Here is a 19,736-nt window from a genome sequence, read left to right as displayed (position 1 = left end):
TAGCAAAAAACATGTACAGTTGAAGCCCTTTTATAGTTTGAAGGAGGAAGACAATGTCTTTCATAGAATACTTCTATAGGATAGAGAATGTTTATATATTGCACTTGAGACTCCTATGCAAGTGCCAAACTAATATCTATTTTAGGGGAGTAGGTAAATCCCTTTGTTTCCTTTCCAAGACATCTTGACTGTGTTCAGACTGTCAAATGTTGTACTGTTTTCCTCTGGTTAGAAATGTGATATACTTCACACAGTTTCTCTATAAAAATGTTAATATAAAACTCAAATTTTTGCATGCATTATTTGACTAAAAGGAAGAACCATGACACAGAACACATTGTAGATCTTTCTCCAGACAACTTTGTTACTTAGAAAATGAATAATAAATAATATAATTTCATCACATTTTGGGAAAAGATATTGTATATGCTATAGGGTCATTGGCAAAAACTTGGTTTATTTTTTGAGAGATTCTATTCCTAGTATCGGGGGGGGGGGTGGAATTATCATGCTCTGTTAATATACAAGAAAGCAAGAATTTGTGTGTGAGGGAAAATTATTCAAAATCTTAAATGTTAATAATACTAATTTGCAAGTCGGCATGAAATTTGAATGTTTGAACTTAAAACTGCAGCATATTATATAGAAGTCCTGGAATAACTAGTATTTCTTGTAAAGCTAAAAATTGAGATCGTCAAATGAAATGGATAATTGTTCAAATGATTAAGAAAATATTTTAATGTAAGGACATTGACATTGAAAGACATCCACAGATACCTTACAATAGTTCTGTTTATGTACACATGCACACTGTCAAGTGCTTATGTAGCTAATAGATAAAGTAGCATTATGTCTGTATCTTTCTGGCTTCTGTGTGGGTACAGATAGAAAAGCCATTGTTACTTTTGTAAAAATATTAAGAGCTTTAAGAAAATGCCCCATGTCATTGATCATTAATATATTCTGATTTTGCTTAAAGAAGTTTCACATTTTCTCTTACCTGTGTCTTATATATTCGTCAGGTCTATTGTGAAATTGGTGCAATTGAAAGTCTATTCTGCATAATGTTTTACAATGGCATGCACTTACAAGTTTGTGTATGAACTGGGCAAGTATTAAAAAAAAAAGCAAGCAAGCCATTGTAAAGATAGAAACGTTAAAACAATCTGTTATGCTCCTTATTTACATCTCATCTGACATTAAGCTACTGAGATTATTCCATGTAGCAACTATATTTTGATTAGGGTAAAGATACGTACAAAAATAGTAAAAAACCCTTCTACTCCTACATGAAAGTAAGGTACCCTGTGATTTAATTTCCAAAACATTATGTTACTTTAAAATGTTAGAAAATGCAATCTATGCCAATATGTAGAATTTCAGTCTGTTGTTTGTGTTTGTTTTACAGTATTAATACTTACTACAGTTGAGAGCACATTGCTCTCCTGAAATTCTAACCTTAAGAGAAGAAAGGCGGAGAGAAAACTGTTACTGGCTTTCTGACAATGGCAGGGAGTGTGTTAAACCAGTGTAAAATTCAATTAAACTATCTAGCTGGGTTTTTTTGAAGGTGAAACACAGACCCTTTCAGTTAAGCTTCTTATTTTCCTGTGACTGACACTGGTGGATACTGTGTTATGCCAAAACCAATAGACTGTAAAGCACCTTGTTTCATGCTCCTAGGTGATCAATATTTTTATTTTCCAGGCTTGCCCAGAAATATGGAGGCAGTATCATCTAACAGTAAGTAGAAACAGCTTTTTATTTTTGTTTACACCCAACCTATTTACTCTTCTATGAACTGCTGACCATAAAATATAGACAAGCATCTTCTGCATGTAGATAATAAACATCTGAAGAGTTTTGGAATTGAAGGATGTTGTGAAACACTGTCCATGTTTTTTAAACAACCTTAGAAGTTCTGATTTGATTTTAATACTGGAATCATTTAATGAGTTCATTGTAGCAATTTTGTCTCTGTGATTGTGTTTACTGTACACATAAAAAGATTAAGTTTTATGTTGAGATACATAGCAGAAACAATAGTCCCATCTCAGATATCCCTGATTCTGTTAGCTATTATCATTGTATATTACAAGGTATTCTTTTTAAATTAATAAAAGAAATCTCAGCCAGAGAGGAGATGTTAATTTGAGGGGGAAAAAAACTTTACAAACTGTAGATGATTATTAACAAGAAAGAAAGTCTAACTTCTTGTTTGGCCCATATTTTGTTGATCTTTAGTTTAAACAACAAAATTAAACCTGTTACAGTGTATCAATACATTAGTCAAGTTTTTTCCTTATATTAAAAATATAGACAAAAATGAAACAAACTGCATATAAATTTAGCTAATATCAAAACTAGAAACAGTATTTGACCATTTCAAAAAAGCATTTAATGGATTTGTATCACAGAACTGAAATGTATTTATTTGTAAAAATATTATTCTTTAAAGTGTTTGTAAGATTAGGATTTTTAGATGTTCATCTGAATATTTCCTGTCATTACTGTTCAACATAAAGCTTATGTATGTTTAATTGTTATATATTAATAATCTTTGTCCTCTCTGAATGGCAAACAAAGTAGGAAAGTTTGTCTGGTACTTTTTTCTTGATTTTGGTCTTTTTTTTCCTTTCAAGTAAGAAATGTAGGATGCACTTTATAATCTGTTCCTTCTGCCCCTTTGACATAGTGGAATGGGGTTTTTTTGTTTGTTTTTACAACTAAATTTAATGGTAAAGGATGTTGAAAATTTCTCATTTGTCTCCCCTATTTAATGATTTTAAAACAAAATTGTACTTTGGAAACCCTCCCCTCTATTTGGGCAGTTACTTTGCTCTTAAAGAAACAGAACTGAAAAGACTTGGTAAAAAGATGATGAGTAAAATAGATGCATTCACTCACCACTACTCTTTGCTTATTTAAAAATACATCAGTGAAAAGGGTAAATTATTTCATTATAATCCATAAGAGCATGTAAAAATGATTTCTTAAATTGTTGATATTTGAAGTTTAGTAATCATATCGATATACTAGGTACAATAATATGTTGGATTATATTTTTAACTGAGGTCTTAAAATAAAATTAATTTTGGCCTTATTTGGTCATTGAAAATTCCTCAGGAAAAGAGTTGCAATCAATACTATAAAAACAGTTACTTTTAAATGGCAGCTAAAACAAGATTCTTCTGAGCAATCAATATGAAGTGTCTGAGCTATAAAAATTTAGCTATTAATTTTGTCAAAAGCATTTTGAGTTTACACTTTTATTAGTATGAAACTAACATTTATCAAAACAATATCTACTTAGGAAATATTATTACTATAAATGGAAATGTAGTTAAAAACATCCATTTAGAATTTTTGTGGTGTTTTTCAGAGAACATTTTGAAATATGAAAAGTATACATTTAAAAAAATAAATTCAAATTGAATCAGATTCTAGCTTCTGTTTGACAAATTAATTTTTCTATTTTGCAATTACCTGCAAATAATCCAGGTCTCTAACATGAGGGTACTACTTTACACTTGCCCAGTGTTTTCACGTGAAGACTAATTTTGACTCCTAGCTAAATTATCAGATTAAATTTCACATTTCAAAATTTCAGTTAACAGATATACTTGATATTTAAAATAAATTTACTTCAGAAAACTCTTTATTGTCCAAGTTATTTAAATATGTCAGGCCCAACTTTTATTTTCCATTTAAATATTCTCTTTTATATCTGAAGTAGAACAGAAGTAAATACCATTCATTAAAGGAATCAAAACTTCTATTTTAGTATAATGTGTTTATATATTTCTTTTATAAAAGTAGAGATAGCTTACTCTCAGATTAGCATAGTGGTATTTCAATATGATTGTTAGTGTTTAAATTTTCCTTAGTTTAAAATAAGTATTTCTGTACAAACAGGATAGTTGTTGAAAGAAAAATAATGCAAGTGAAAAAATATTATTATGCCTATTTCTGCTGTATATGCTAACCTTAATGTTAGCATACATTCACTAAAGTCAGTTTTTCCCATGCTTTAACCATTGATGCGACCACTGGATTTAAATTCATTTTGATAAAATGATCATGTTGCATATGCAGATACCTGTACATGCAAAGCAGTGCTTATATATTATAAACAAGGACTTCAGGTTTGTAATCTTTTAAGATTACTTATATAATACTGCTTTAACAGTATTCTGTATTTAACTCTTTACAAACTTTACAAACTCTTACAAAGTTTGTCTAAATGCTTGTCCATTATTTAAAATCACTGTGAATATTTCTTAAAAACAAGAGAGCCCAATACTTCTCTTTGTGAAATTTTTGGTGTTTTTATTCATTATTTAGCTCTTTCCCAAGAGTTGGACTGCCATCTATTGACTCCTTGTATCCCTGCACTGAAACAGTCGATTCACTAGGAACAATGACTAAATAATTAATCTATTCTACTTTTATTAATGGTAATAGCTTTTGTTTATGCTACTGTGGTGACAAATTTTGACATGTTTCAAATATTTTGTAGTTTTGGCAGAAGTGTCTTAATTCTGACCAAAATAGACTGCCAGGATAAGAAATCTTAGCAGTCAAAATGGCAAAAAGAATTATAAGCAAAGCGTTTTAATTTCCCCTTGATAAAAAGAGATAATCATGTTGTATTCAATGAAGGTTAAATTTAAAAGGCCCTGTGATAATCAAAGCTTTATAACTGATGAAGTTAGTTTCTTTAAACTTGTTCTTTCAACTCTGTTAACTAAAATTATTCTGCAAAAAAAAGTCAGCAGAACAATCTAACTTCCTCCAGAAAGAGAAAAATTTCAATATAACTTCAGTGAAAAATATTGAGGCTTGAGAGTTAGAAAATTTGGATTCTAGAAAGGACTGTGTAGGTTTTGTGCAGATGAAGGATGGCTTTAGTGTTTTCCAGAAGGGGTTAAGCCTCTTTTTTCTCAGATTCAGGGATGAGATTGTTGTAGTAGCTTTGAACGTTGCTCCGATGTCAGCTCTTCTAGTATTGCATGACATAAATTTGCCAGATTAGTGGATTATCACACTCATGTTAAGTACATTTGCATTTCACCATTTGACCAGTATCTCTCCTTCCCCCCCACCAATTGTGGAGAAAAGTACCTCTTTGGTTATACATGTTGACAGTATTTTTTCATATTTTGGAGGCACACTGCAGGCCCCTGTGCATAATGTGTCAATACTTGAGTAGCTGTTCAACAGGATATTTTACAGTGAAGATGATCCAAAATTCCTAGGGATTTGAATTGAGAGGAAGGATGACTTTATCTTCTGTGTGGTTGTTGGGAAAAACAGGAACATCTGAAATGAGGCGGTATCCCCATGCTTACCATAGAAGGAGAAGTGACTTTTTGATATTTGGGTTGCAGAAAAGTTTTGTTCTGTGAACATTTGTGATGACATGTTAATAATAATAATCTATGATGTGCTTCCTTTAAGCCTTAACCCTGTCCTTTTTCTTGTGCAGTTCTATGGCAGAGATGCCCCTGGAATATGTGTCTAGACTTCACAACTGTTCTGTTTAAAAATAAATATATCAGGGAGAGTTTGATTTGCTAGTTAAATTAAAAGGTCTTTTGAGTTTTATTTTACTTCATATTTTATTTTTCCCTATTAATGATAATCTCCTCCTGCTTAGTGTTCCCCTTGCAAGGTTGCTTAAGGTATGTTTACAGTTATCAGCAAACTAAACAAAAAAGTTTATTAGAAAATAACTAGATTTTACAAAAGACAGTATTTTGATAGTTTTCTTGGACACACAAACATGACTAACTTCAGTGAATACAAAATATGTTTTACAGATTTCAGTAAGGTAGACCATTGGAAAAAATAAAATTATTTCCAAGTTTTTAACTTTAGAATTGTATTTAAATTTACAGGAAAATTGAATTCCTGTAATAATTTTATATTTGTCTTCTCAGGAAAATGGTGTTTTTTAAATGAATACAGCTAGCCACCTATGAGTCCAGAATAATTGGGGGGGGAGTTATTTGTTGGTAAAGTTGAAATAGAAAGTTCAAATTGCTTATCTATAGATTGTCCCCATGCTGTTGCATTTGCACATATCTTGGGAAAGAGTTACATTTTTTTGGTACCTTCCTAATGCTAAGGACAGATCCTTAGTTGATATACACGATTATATCACAGAGTTGTGATAGTTACCCCATTTAAGTATCTGGTCCTTGCTACATTGAACTGTAAAGTTAAAATGGCTCTTAAGAATTCTACGTGGACCTGCAAAAGGTAGTTAGGATGGACTATATAATCTTCCAGCAACTGTCACTTACCTTAATCATTTAAGCATTGTCGTTAGTTCCTGCCAATTTTCTCTAATATTTTATCCTTCCCTTGTTCTCCTGATTTTTTTTTTTTTTTTTTTTTTTTTACATTGAGGGGGTAAGGTACATCTTGACTAGAAATTGCATTCTTACTTTTTGTTGTTGGAAACAGTCTGGGTGGGTGGGGGCAATAGATATAATGGCTGATTGAAACAAGTCCTTTCCATTTCTCTAATTTTGGAGTGCATATATGCAGCATTTCATATATATATATATATTTGGAGTGTGTATATATATATATATATATTTGGAGTATATATACAGTAGCCCCTTTGAACTCTTCCTCTTTAAGTGACATCCTTCAGAGAATCTCTAATTTAAGTTACAGATATTTAAGGACTTAGGTATTTCTGCAAAATAAAAGCTTTGGGGCCTGCCTTTAAGTTGGAAAGGGAAAAAGAGAAGAAAAAAGAATGCAAGTTAAAAGATTTTATTTTATTGTGAGGTATTTAAATCTGTAGTAAACAGTAACATCTTACTGTCTGGAAAATGTTTTGTTGGGTACACAACTTTTTTCAAATGTTGTGCCAGTGATTCTGGTGGCAAGATGTTCCCATGACTGGGAACTTGTTTAAAACTGACAGGAATTGCTGTATTCTCAACATACAAACCACTCTTTACATTCATTCTTTTTTTCATTATATATTATTTTTGTGGTGTACTGAAAGTGTTGGATAGTTAAACAGAAAACATAATAATCACGATAAATCCATTGTTGAAATGTCTTCCCCTCATACATAACTGCACTTCACTTTAATCAAAAGGATTAAGGTGAACTTTTCTTTAATGCTTACAGCTTTGATCTTTCTCTCCTCTTTCCTTTTATTTAAATTGAAAAGGTGGTTTTAAATGATTGCGTAGCTCATTTTTTGTTTTGTCAAATATTAACCAATTGAATCAGTAAATAAATAAGTTTCAGGTAAAAATCAGTTTTACCATGTGATATATTTACACAACAGGCTTTAGTGGTGGTGGTGGTAGGGAAGCAGTATTTCTGCAGTTTTTCTGCACTAAATTTTCTGTGTAAATATTTGACATGGGGTATCTACATTCCTGAAAAGTATTGCCCTGGGCTTAATCTTGACATAAAAGGTGTCAGTTCAGAACTATTTTTTCTCAATTTGATTAAAACTTGAGAAATAGACCACAGATCACTTTTGTTCTTTCTTATAGCAAGCCTGAAACTAGCTGGCATTTTTAAATATATAAAAATTGCACTTTCATGTACTTACTTTAAAATATGCTTTGGTGGATTTTGATATTATGAAGTGGATAGATGCTTTAATATGTTGCAAAATCAAAGCAAAAGTTAAAAGCAAAAACAAAGAAACAAACAAAAAAAAACTACTGACAGAACATAAGTATCCATGAACTGTAAGTATATATTATCATACTTATGAGGGCTATTTTACTTGTCAGATGTCTGCTCAGTAACTGTCTGTAAATTATATGCCTTAGTATCGTTTAAAACTTGCATTTTATCATACAACTAATCTGCATGTTAAAATCCTTGGAGTATTTACAGATTAACATGTATTTAGCTCTACTATGATAGACATGTATGTGACACACCATGATTGCTATTTAGAAGCTGTTTATTTTGTCAATGATCCATGTATTAAGGAGCAGCTAAGCACTCAAATATGTTAGACCATTACTTTATGAAGTTATGCTTGATAACATTAATAATCTATGGATTAAGATTCCTCAAAAGTATATATTAATTTAATTCTGAGAGGGTCTATCATGTCAGGAATTTTAATACATCTTGTTATGTCCTGTCATACAAATAAAGAAGTTACTATCTCAGTGACAGGATTACCCAGATTTTGTTTTATTATTTAAAAAAAAAATCAAGCATAAAATGAATTATAAGAATTGAAATCCTATATAAAGTCCTAAAGAGCTTAGTTCCATCTTAGATATCTTTTTAGCTCACTACTGGAGAAATCTCAGAGCAGTGGGTAATTTGAGTGATCATACATGCTATAATATATGTGCATGATTAAAAAAAAAGTAGTCTTCACTCAATTTTTTTGGCTTCTGTGGATTGACGTTAGGCCTTCAGCTGTAACTTATTTTTGCATGTTAATTTGTTGTTAATTAACATTGAATAAATTATTTAAAAATATATGTGTATAACTCTCGAATGTACATAGATACCCTGTATATTTGACTTTCTCTTAACAGCACTTCAAGATTAAACAACCCATGATGTCACTGTCATTGACTGTTCTTTTCATCTCCATCAGGACTCCATAAACCTTTTGCTTTTTCTTTAGTAGACCAAGTCAGCGTTCGGGTTCAGAGTTCCTCAGAGTCAACTTTTAGTCCAAAAGCTATTTGTCCATGTTTTTTTCAAACTATTAGTTTCTGTGCCTATAATAACTTCTCATCTTATAGTTAACAGAAGATACTCCATGTGCATAGGCCATTTGGTTTTGGGTTTTGCCCTTGCAGTTAATTCTATTTGTAATATCTTATCTTGGCACTTTACACACATACACGCAATGTATAAACCTGCTGATTGTCTGTGCGTGAGCATGAACACATACAGAGTGAGCATGCATGAAGGGATTTCTCAGAGCTATGTGATAGTCCTGAAGTATTTTCTTTCTTTAATTATGTTAGGTTTACACATTACGTACAGTTTGTTTGACTTCTTTTGATGGCAGATGAGAACCTCCTTAAATGATTTATTTCTGATAATGCTTTCCTGATGATGGTGTGAGAGGGGAAGCAATAGCAATGAGATACTCTGAACCGTGGGGTTTGTTGGGCTCCCCAGTGTATTAGCTAATAAATATAACCATGTTTTAGTTCTGTTTAATTTCTGATTGTACTAGCTTTACTACTGTTTGTGTTCAGATTAATGTATAAACATATGTGTAAATATGTATATACTTAGTGGCATGAGCATGTGTGTATATAACATATGCCTGTATACATTCTTCATGTGCTGTATGTGTATATAAATGCATTTGATTAGTCGCTTAATAAACATTCAAATAAAACATATATGGACCCTCATAAAAGTCTCCTCATTCCTCTGCTGTCTTCCCCATTCCTCCCATCTCACCCACCATACTTCAAAGCTTTGTGGTCCTTTTCCATCCTTGTACTAAACATTTTCTTTGTAAGCCAAACCATTTGTCTATCATTGTTTGGGGTTCAAACAGTGGTAAAATGCCCTGTCACCAATCCAGAATGCTGTGAATGGCAGATCCTCTCCAGACAACTGTCCGGAGATGCTGAGAAATATTCTTGAGAGGATTGTTTAACCTTTCAGTTTAGGGGACACAAAGCCTGGCTGATTAATGAACTTTCTGATAGGCATTGATAAGCAGATCTATTTCTTTATTTCCTCTAAAAGTGATTCTTTCTCCTGTTCCTTATTACTATAATCTTAAACATAATATGTGGCAAATATAGATAAAAAACCAGCACTGAAGTCTGGTTAGCATACTGAAGGAGCTAAATTAAAATTGGTAATGAAAGCAGTGGCTGAGCCCTGTATGTGGGTTATATGTATGTGATGCTGTTTCCAGCTTGCCTAGTAATGACTGCTTTTGGTGAGCAGGCCAGGGCTGGCTTATGTAATCTCCATTCCCCCCTCCTTCCCCCCCCCCCCATGAGTTGTGTTATCTGGATGACTGCAGACCCATATACATCCCTCTTTCTCACTGCATGGGCAGACAAGGTCGATAGCATTACAAGGTATTTGTGGCAGTGCTTGTTTCAGCTTTCAGAGCTGCCAGTTTTCAGTCAGATTTGAATTACAAAAGAAGAAGCTGGCATGGAAAATGAAAGGGTTTATCGGCTAGTCTGAAGCCTCATAGCACATTGCTTATTTATGCAGTCCATTTGCACAAGAAAATATAAAAAGGAAATGCATTTTAAAAATAAGGTCATAAAGACCCAGATATGTTTAAGATCACAAATAAAATATAGATACCTATAATATCTTTCCAGGAAATAATTTCACTTAATGTTGCACATTAGAGGAACATTTATGTTACTGTTATAAATTTGTGCATTTGTGTCACTACATAGATGGTCTTTGGTGTTAGAAAAGGGAGCTAATTTAGCTCTCGCCCAGCTTAGCACTAGCGCCTAAAGTAGATGAAGCCTGCAGGCCGCAGGAGTGAGTTGTAAATGAGCTCGAGGGACATCGCTGAGGATGCGACTGCAAACCCAGCTCGAACCAGCCCTCAAGGACACAGCACACAATGGCCAGAGGTAACGGTCAACCTTGGGATAAGAGAAGGCACCGTGAAGCAGGAACACAGCAACCGTCCCGGGATGTAGACGTGAACCAATCCAGAGGAAAGAGACCACCGACTCAGTAAAGAAGATTGGGAGAGACTGTCACGGGCAGGTGGGGAAATTTCACTGTAAGGAGTATAATTGCCCCAAAATTTCTTTGTTTGGGGTCCCTCCCCGGAGGCACCCAGCTCGAGCTGTTACTTTGCTGTACCGTCATTTAAATAAATAATTAAATTCACGGGACGTGAGACTCTGCTCCTTGGAAACCTAGGGTTGAACTGTTTCCATAACATTGGGGATTAAGAAAGAAGCCTTTGCTAACTTGCTTGAAATTTAAAATGCAAGAAAGATAGGTCTATAGTTTGAGAGCTACATCAGAAATAGTTGGTCTTGCATATATTCACTGTTCTTCACTAACTGGAGATTTTTTTGTCCACTTTACAAAAAAGACTTTCTAAATTAATATATTTTTTTTTTCCTCTACTTGCAAGAGTATGGAAAGATTACATTCATTTCTTTTAAATATATAATTGCATACCTCTTGTCTCTTGTTCTAACCTTTTTACATAGTTAATTGTAGATGCTATTTGCATCTATTGAAAATGCATTTTACAGATGTCTTATTTCTGTAGAAGACTACCACATTATACCACTTGTACTGTGGATTGAGCAACTTATGTTTCTTCTTCTGGAAAAGACTTTGCTTTTCCAGGCTATGCAATTGAAAACTAGTATTCTCTCCTTTGATTTGTGAGTTAATGTGTATCTTTTTTTTTTCTGGTTATTTCAGTGTGCTTGTTAACTACTGGGTGTGGAAGTGTTACAAACAAACACATTTAGTAAACTCATCTGCAAGGTGTAATTTGTGATAAGCAAACATTTAAGTGTTTTGGGGACCTGAACAACTTCTTTTGGAACTATAGAATTTTGAAATGGCTAGCGGTGAATGAATGATCCCATCTTCTAATTGCTTGGAGATTGGGATTTTTAAAGCCAAAATATTAAAGTTCTATGTTTCTTCTGTATGCTAATCAAGCTCTATATTCCCCATCCCCCGGAATTTTCATATGAATTTTTACAGTGTAGCATGTATGGTTTAACGATGCCATTACCTGACAGAATAGGAAGACTTCAAAGGAGATGTTCCAGTCTGTGTGTATAATACTTGTTTCAACAATCTGCCTAATTAAGGACTTACTTACCCAATGGAGCACAAGTCTATTGGGTGCGTGACATGACTTAAAAAACAAAACCAAAAAAACCTCAGTATCTTAACAATATTACACAATATCTTATATTGGTAACTTTTAATATAGTGAAATGATGCATACTTACCATTGTTTCAGCTAAAATAAATACAAATAGACTGTGATAGTTTGTAGTGACACCTACTGTGTATAATCATTTACTTGATTAATTATACATTGAGTGTATAATCATTTACTTGATTATCTTTCGGTGGCTCAAGAAACTGTTAAAACATCACTGATAATGAGTTTTAGTCCCTGTTTCATATTTGCTTATTTGCCTTTGAGTTGCACTGATCTGCAAAGACTACCCTGCATGCAAAACTCATGTGTTGATTTTGATGGGAGCTTTATTAGAACAAGGAATGCAGGATCATCTGTTTGGTTTATTTATGTCTCCCCCCCCTTCATTAATTCACAATTTAATTGTTAGTGTTACAAGGAATAATGGCAAAAATGAATTGACAGATTAGGCATGAACATGGCAGTTGGTATAGTGGATCAGAAGAAACAACTGTCTCTTAGCATGAGAGCACAGTAGCCTTACATCAGGCAACCCTAGGATATGCTGTGTGGAGAGTTTACAAAGTTATCATGTTGCATGCTAAAGTGGAGCTATCCAAAATAGTGTTTGGTGTAGCCATAAAAATCAGTGCAAGCCTAAATTAGATGCAGAACAGTGGCTGGTACAAGCTGATTGATGTATGAAGAGTGTGACCTTCATATGAGGTCACGTTAATATGAGGTTATATATCTGTCTGGAGTTTTCTATGCCAATTATGCTTGTAGTTCATGGCTGCACACACATGAAAATAATCATCAACTCTATTTTAAAAGCTCCTATGCAAAAGGCAGATATTTGAACGAACGCTTTGCAGTGTAACAGATAGCAATTGGCTCTTTGTATACTTCTGAAGATGAAGCTAGACCAATTCAGACTGGAATTTAATTCAAACTTTTTAGCTCAAGCTTTTCAATATGAGGTTATCTAACCATCTGAACAACTTATCAAATAGTGTGTTGGATTCTTCACAAGTAGAAATTTTTACATTAGGAGTGGATGGCTTACTGAAGGGTGTGTTTTAATTTGGACAGGAATTAACAGGAACCATGTATTGCATTATTTAGCTCACAGTAGAGCACCCTGTGACATGTTTGATGTTGTGCTGGCTATTATACTGTGTTAACTCTATAACAGAATTTGTTTTTTGGGGTTTTTTTGTGCTCCTTCACAGAGTTGCCAGCATGAGTATGATATCAATATGGTAGTGGGAAATTAAGATAAGTTTTTTGGTCATCTGTCTTTTAGCTGTCATCTTTCATTTTTAACCTGTTCTCACTGTGATCCAAATAAACTTTAGCCATTTTAGCATGATTTCTTCTGCTTTATTTTATAGGATCATGGATTTTCCAGGACACTTTGAGCAAATCTTTCAGCAGCTAAACTACCAGAGGCTTCATGGCCAACTTTGTGACTGTGTCATTGTGGTGGGAAACAGGCATTTCAAAGCCCATCGCTCTGTTTTGGCAGCATGTAGCACACATTTCCGAGCTCTCTTTACTGTAGCAGAGGGTGATCAAACTATGAACATGATTCAGCTGGATAGTGACGTGGTGACAACAGAAGCTTTTGCTGCTCTGATTGATATGATGTACACTTCTACGCTAATGCTTGGGGAGAGCAATGTTATGGATGTCTTGCTGGCTGCTTCTCACCTACATTTGAACTCTGTTGTTAAAGCATGTAAACATTACCTTACTACCAGGACACTACCGATGTCTCCACCTAGTGATAGAATTCAAGAGCAAAATGCGCGCATGCAAAGATCTTTCATGCTTCAGCAGCTTGGACTGAGCATTGTGAGCTCTGCATTAAATTCCACTCAGAGCACAGAGGAACAACCAAATACCATGAGCTCATTGATGAGAAGTAACATAGAGCAACGCGCTACTTTTCCTATCCGGCGTCTCCACAAGCGTAAGCAGTCTTCTGATGATCGGGCCAGACAGCGAGTCAGACCTACTGTAGATGAGTCTGTCTCAGGTGTTACTCCAGAGAGTGGGCAGTCAGTAGCTCATTCGCGAGAAGATTTTTTTTCACCAGATTCACTGAAGATTGTGGACAATTCTAAGGCTGATGCTGTTACTGATAAACAGGAGGATAATACTATTATGTTTGATCATTCTTTCAGTGCTCAAGAAGATGTTCAAGTGCCCAGCCAGTCAGACAACAGTGGAGGAAACGTTTCACAGATATCCATCGCATCCCAGGTAATAGAAGTGGAAACCAGTTTTGATCAGAAAACTACTTCTGAGAAAAACAACTTATCATGTGAAAATCCAGAAGTCAGTCTAAATGAAAAAGAACACATGGAGGTGATGGTTAAATCTGAGCCTTTGAGTTCCCCAGAGCCTCAAGATGAAGTGAGTGATGTCACTTCTCAAGCAGAAGGCAGTGAGTCTGTTGAAGTGGAAGGAGGAGTGGTGAGCGCAGAGAAGATAGAACTGAGTCCTGAAAGCAGTGATCGTAGCTTTTCTGACCCACAGTCCAGTACTGATAGGGTGGGAGGCATCCATATTATGGAGGTGTCAAATAACCTGGAACACAAGTCCACTTTCAGTATCTCAAATTTCCTGAATAAAAGCAGAGGTGGCAACTTTGGTGCTAGTCAAAATAGCAATGACGACATTCCAAATACAACAAGTAACTGCAGAATGGATGGTGATGCCTCTTACCTAATAAGTTCAGAGTCTGGGCCTGCTAATGGTCATTCCTCTGCTACAGTTTCTCATGTAGAGAATCCATTCAGTGAGCCTGCAGACTCTCATTTTGTTAGACCAATGCAGGATGTAATGAGTCTTCCCTGTGTACAGGCTTCTGGGTACCGAGCTGCAGAACAATTTGGTATGGATTTTCCGAGGTCAGGTTTGGGCCTGCACTCTTTGTCAAGGACAATGATGGGCTCTGTAAGAGGTGGAGCTAGTAGCTTTCCTGGCTACCGTCGCATAGCCCCCAAAATGCCTGTTGTGACCTCTGTCAGGAGCTCCCAGCTGCAAGATAACTCTTCCAGTTCCCAGCTGTTAATGAATGGGACCACTTCTTCTTTTGAAAATGGGCATCCTTCACAACCTGGTCCACCACAGTTGACAAGGGCATCTGCAGATGTTCTTTCAAAATGTAAGAAGGCCTTATCTGAGCACAATGTCTTGGTTGTAGAAGGTGCTCGCAAATATGCCTGTAAGATCTGCTGCAAGACTTTTTTGACCCTAACAGACTGTAAGAAGCACATCCGCGTGCATACAGGAGAAAAGCCTTATGCCTGTTTAAAGTGTGGCAAACGGTTCAGCCAGTCCAGCCATCTATATAAACATTCCAAAACAACCTGCCTGAGGTGGCAGAGCAGCAATCTACCTAGCACTTTGCTTTAATCTCCCCCACTTCCCTAGCCCCTATGAGAATGCCAATACAAACTTTTAAGATTCTGGAGTATTTCAGGAACATTAATGCTATTTTATTCAAGGCTGAAGGTTAGGGAGCTGCCCTTGTAGATTAGTAAATACTTGCGTGTGATTGTGCCACATACACAAAAGTCTTGATTCTGTAAACTGGGGATAATAATACCATACTTACCTCACAGGGGTGTTGTGAGGCTTAACTGTTAGTGAACCACTTTGAGATCCTCAGAAGGAGGCACTGTAGACAGGTTAAGAGTTATTGTTAGGTACATGTCGGTCTTGGGCTCACAGGGATGTAATCCCTATAACCAAGTAGTTAGCATTGCAGGGCAGATGGGTGAGGTTCGAGTGAGAATGTAGTTAACTCCTAATTATGTTTAAGTAGCATGTTTCAAGAATGAAAAATTGAAGGGCAAATTTCCTTTTTTAGAGATTTTGTAAAATTGTGAAAACATTTCAGTAAATGACCTATAACATAAGTTATAGCTGTGTATGAACAATAATGCCAAGAGCTTTTTACAGTAACTAACACAGATTGCATAGTCTTAAAACCAACCTTGGATGCGCCTGTCTGCCATAAACTGCTTTAAAACATGTTAATTATGAAAATAGTTTTAGGGTTCTGAATGCATTTTTGGCTCTTTTGCAGTACAGGACACTGTATAATGAAGGTACTTAAGTCCAAGACAAGTAACTTTTGGACTGTTAGATGTGTGTATATATATATATATATATACTCTGAATACAGCAAGGTCTGGTTGTTTCACCATTTTTTTTCCTGTAAAAACTTGTATTGAGTGATAAGTGAAGTACTGTTTCTTGTTTGTGCTATTCTTAGCAATATTTTAACCAACTTGTATTTCATATGTTTAAGTTTCACAGACATGGAAGTGCGAAAGGAGCTTGTCTGTATCCGATTTGTTTTTTTTAAATGAGAGATGATTTGTGGTGGCTCTTCTTACTGGGTAAGGTAGTCTCTTACTCTTTCCAGATGCTGATAGTCGGTCTGATCCATGTTACTGTGTAAGTATACTGTCCTTTTTTCATGTTATCTTCAGGCTTCAATTTCCTTCTCCATATACTTACTGTCCTTCCCAACTGTAAATTGTTCCTCAGATCAAAGTCAGGAATGAGTCTCACTGGCCGTATTTATGGATGTCTCTGTATAAAATGTAGCTATCAAGGCCAATCCTTCAATTTAAAGTAGTATGATAAATGTACTTTTTCAAGTAAGTAAAAATCTAGTATTAACTTAATTTTAAAATATAGCATTGTACACTTTGTTAAGCAGAAGTTCAGGGATCTTTATTCTTCAGGTGAATCACGTAGATCTTGTTTTAATTTCCTCTTCTTTGAAACCACTGTGGCTAATACAGTTTGCAGTCTCTTTCCTTTGTTACAGGAGCACATGAACTAACTACGGCCTTTCAACAGGTTAGGTTTCTAAATACGTTTTGGAGCACTTCTGATAAATGTTACTCTGCTCTATGGGAGCTGGGTCAGTGCTTCAGCATGTCAATTCTGCCTAGACCATACAGATATTTAACATTTTCTATATCTAAGCCGCACAGCAGTTGCTTCTTTTAATATAAAAAGTACTTGCAAACTTTCCCCTCTTTGATTTGTTCTGTATGGCAAATATCCTGTGTGATGTTATTGACCGCTTTTGAGGAACTTGTACTAATAGACAGGTTAGCCTTCTGAAGGATCTTGGATTTATATTTAGGTAAACTGAAAATAAAATCCTAATTCACAATCCTGTAACTAATTTAACTGGATGAACAATCCAAAGATTTACCTGGATGAACAATCCAAAGTATTGAATCACAGAAACAAAACATTTGTTGTCAGACCAAAGGAAATATGGAACTCTGTTTATATGTGGCTTTATATGAAACAGTAGTTCACTAATAAAGAAATACAACTTAATCTCCTCTAACTACACTACTTCACGTTGAAAAACTGCCTAATGTCTGTCAATACTTTATTTGCAACTTGAGTATCCAAGGTAAATAGGAGTGTGGAACTGTGGTGAATGGCATGATTAAATCCTTTAATATGTTAAAATCTTGCTATAGGTTTTAGTTAATGGTCACATTTCTAGCTCTTGATTTTTAAAGCATTAAAGAAATTTGCCATACTTACAAAAAGCAGTAGGAAAGAGCATATTTTGTTGGATAACAATATTGATATTGGGGTCTAATGGCATTGAGCCTCACTCACTGTCTCACTGGATCACCAATAAAATATGGTATTTTCTACTTTAATCTTATCTTGTTGGTGTGTTGCCTTATTAGTGACATCCTGCCTACTTTTTTTCATCTTCCTTGCCTTTCTAGTGTTTTCTTTAAGACTAGTTTTATCTCTATTTTCTATCTGTTTTCACATGGTGTATTGCATCTGACACCCTACCATGCATAGGAATAAAGCAGATATGGAAGTGAAGAGATTAAAGTAAAGAGAATAGAGTAATGAAACTTAAGAACTGGTAAGAGCCTTATGTTTAGCTCTACTTTTTGACCAGCTTTTATAATAAAACCTTAATGCCTTTCTGAAATGCCAGAGGTTGTTAAGGGAGAACTTTTTTTCCCCCTTAAAAAAAATCTTAAAAGTTGTTAGTTGCAAAAAGTCTCTAATTTTTATCAATCATTGATTTCTACTGTTCCTAGAGGGGCATACTGAAAATCTAGGAGCTTGTGTTTGACTGCCCTTGCTTTCCCAATATGACAGACCCACAGACCCATTCAGGTTGGAAGGGACCTTGGGAGATATCTAGTCCAGTCTCCTGCTCAAAGCAGAGTTAGCTATGAGCTCAGACCAGGTTGCTCAGGACTTTGTGCAGTCGAGGCTTAAAAACCTCCAAGAACAGAGCTCCCACAACCTTTCTGGGTCCCTGTTCCACTGCTTGACTGTCCTCATGGTGAAGAAGTTTTTCCAGGTTTGTTTTCCAAGGGGGATTTACCACTCTGTCACTAATGAAAAACATGGAGCAAGCTTGGAGCAGCTCATCTGTGGATTCATCCCTGGGTGGTATAAACCTGTGGAGTTTCTCTTGTATAACAGCAGAAGGAATCAAGTTTGCATCAACTATGGATCCACAACTGTGATGTATCCTGCAATGTTAAACCCTGCTTTCCTTCTGTCCTCTTGCGTGTTTGTGCTGAAATAATCTTTACTGCTATGACTCTGATCATACTGGTATGTTCATTCTCAAACGGTAGAACGTTCCTGTGATGAGTTTTACAAAGTATTACTGAGTTCTTTGAAATCTAGGAGATTCTTCTGTGTTCTTCTAGAAAGAATAAGAAGGAAATACATGGAGCTTTAATAGGTTGCTCTTTTGCTCAGGTGCTTTTTAGATAAAATCCACCCATCCCTTGTTCGTACACATACTAGCCCTTACTAGATGCAGCCTCTATTCTAGTTATTCTTCATCGATGAGTGTGTGTGTGTGAAATAAAGGCATGTACATGTGCTCACATACATAGTCTATTTATTGGCTCTGGAGGGGAGGGGGGAGTCTGCCCGTTCCATTGAATTAAGTGGAGCATGCCAGATCTTTCTTTCCTGAACACCAAGGTATAATTTTGTGTTTAGAGCAGAACTGGATTCGCAAATTGTCTTGAAAAAGATTGACAGGTTACTCTTTAGTGAAAATTTTTCTTGATACTAGTTTTGGAAATGAAAGAAGGTTTGGGAATGTGGTAGGTGAAGGCTGTACATCTCAGATCTTTGCCCTATTGCTTGAAGTGAGCCCTGCTGGGAGGGACTATTTTGGTGATACATCCACCAACTGCACTGGAACATATGCATAATATCTGATGGCCCTGGCTGTCCCCTGGAGATTGTTACATGTAGGGCTTTTGCATGTGACTGAGAGCCACATGCACGCTCAGAGAGAGTGCAAACATGAAACTGATTTGGGGAAATTAGTTCAAATGGTGCCTACACATTTGGGATCTCTAAGGTCGAGGGTAGCAAGTCTGCAGGCTAAGGTCCAAATTCCCAATGAGTCTCACACACGCAGATCACGATATTCATAAATTCAGAGTCTTATTGACAGAAATAAAATACAGGAACATGAAAGTACAAGCATATATATTTTGCTATAAGGTGCCTTTAAAAATAGTTGCTGGTAATACAGGATTTCTACTGAGAACAAAGAATCATAGCTTTAGTCAGTCCTTTGTTAATTTAGCAACTCTCAATTTTATCAAATAGGGGCTATATTCCCAGGAATAATTCTGACAAAGGGATCTCCCAGAATCTGGAAGATTATCCAATTATAATTTAAAGAAACCTACAGGAAGGATGACTGACTAAAGATAGACGTCTCTGAGAGCATTAGGGAAAGAGAAAGAAAAAGAGAGAGAGAGAGAGAGAGTGAGCGAGTGTGTGTGTGTGTGTG

General features: G+C 35.4%; 1 protein-coding gene across 2 annotated transcripts in view; it reads left to right on the top strand.

Annotated features, from left to right (window-relative positions):
• LOC104139595 (zinc finger and BTB domain-containing protein 5) overlaps window positions 1-18,802 on the top strand; it is a 105,229-nt gene extending 86,427 nt beyond the window's left edge. Inside the window, exons 3-4 of one of the 2 annotated variants that reach the window (XM_068925880.1) lie at window positions 1,708-1,743; window positions 13,270-18,802. In XM_068925880.1, coding sequence (XP_068781981.1) covers window positions 13,274-15,301 — 2,028 coding nt within the window. In that variant the 5' untranslated portion in view covers window positions 1,708-1,743; window positions 13,270-13,273 and the 3' untranslated portion in view covers window positions 15,302-18,802. Of the gene's footprint in view, window positions 1-1,707; window positions 1,744-13,066 lie in introns of those variants that run through there. The other variant, XM_068925881.1, reaches the window with a different exon arrangement.
• The last annotated feature ends 934 nt before the right edge of the window (window positions 18,803-19,736 follow it).

The sequence above is a fragment of the Struthio camelus genome, chromosome W, assembly GCF_040807025.1.
Source record: "Struthio camelus isolate bStrCam1 chromosome W, bStrCam1.hap1, whole genome shotgun sequence".
In the NCBI taxonomy this organism is placed as follows: domain Eukaryota; kingdom Metazoa; phylum Chordata; class Aves; order Struthioniformes; family Struthionidae; genus Struthio; species Struthio camelus.
Note: the sequence above shows the minus strand (reverse complement) of the source record. Positions and strands in the feature narration are given on the sequence as shown.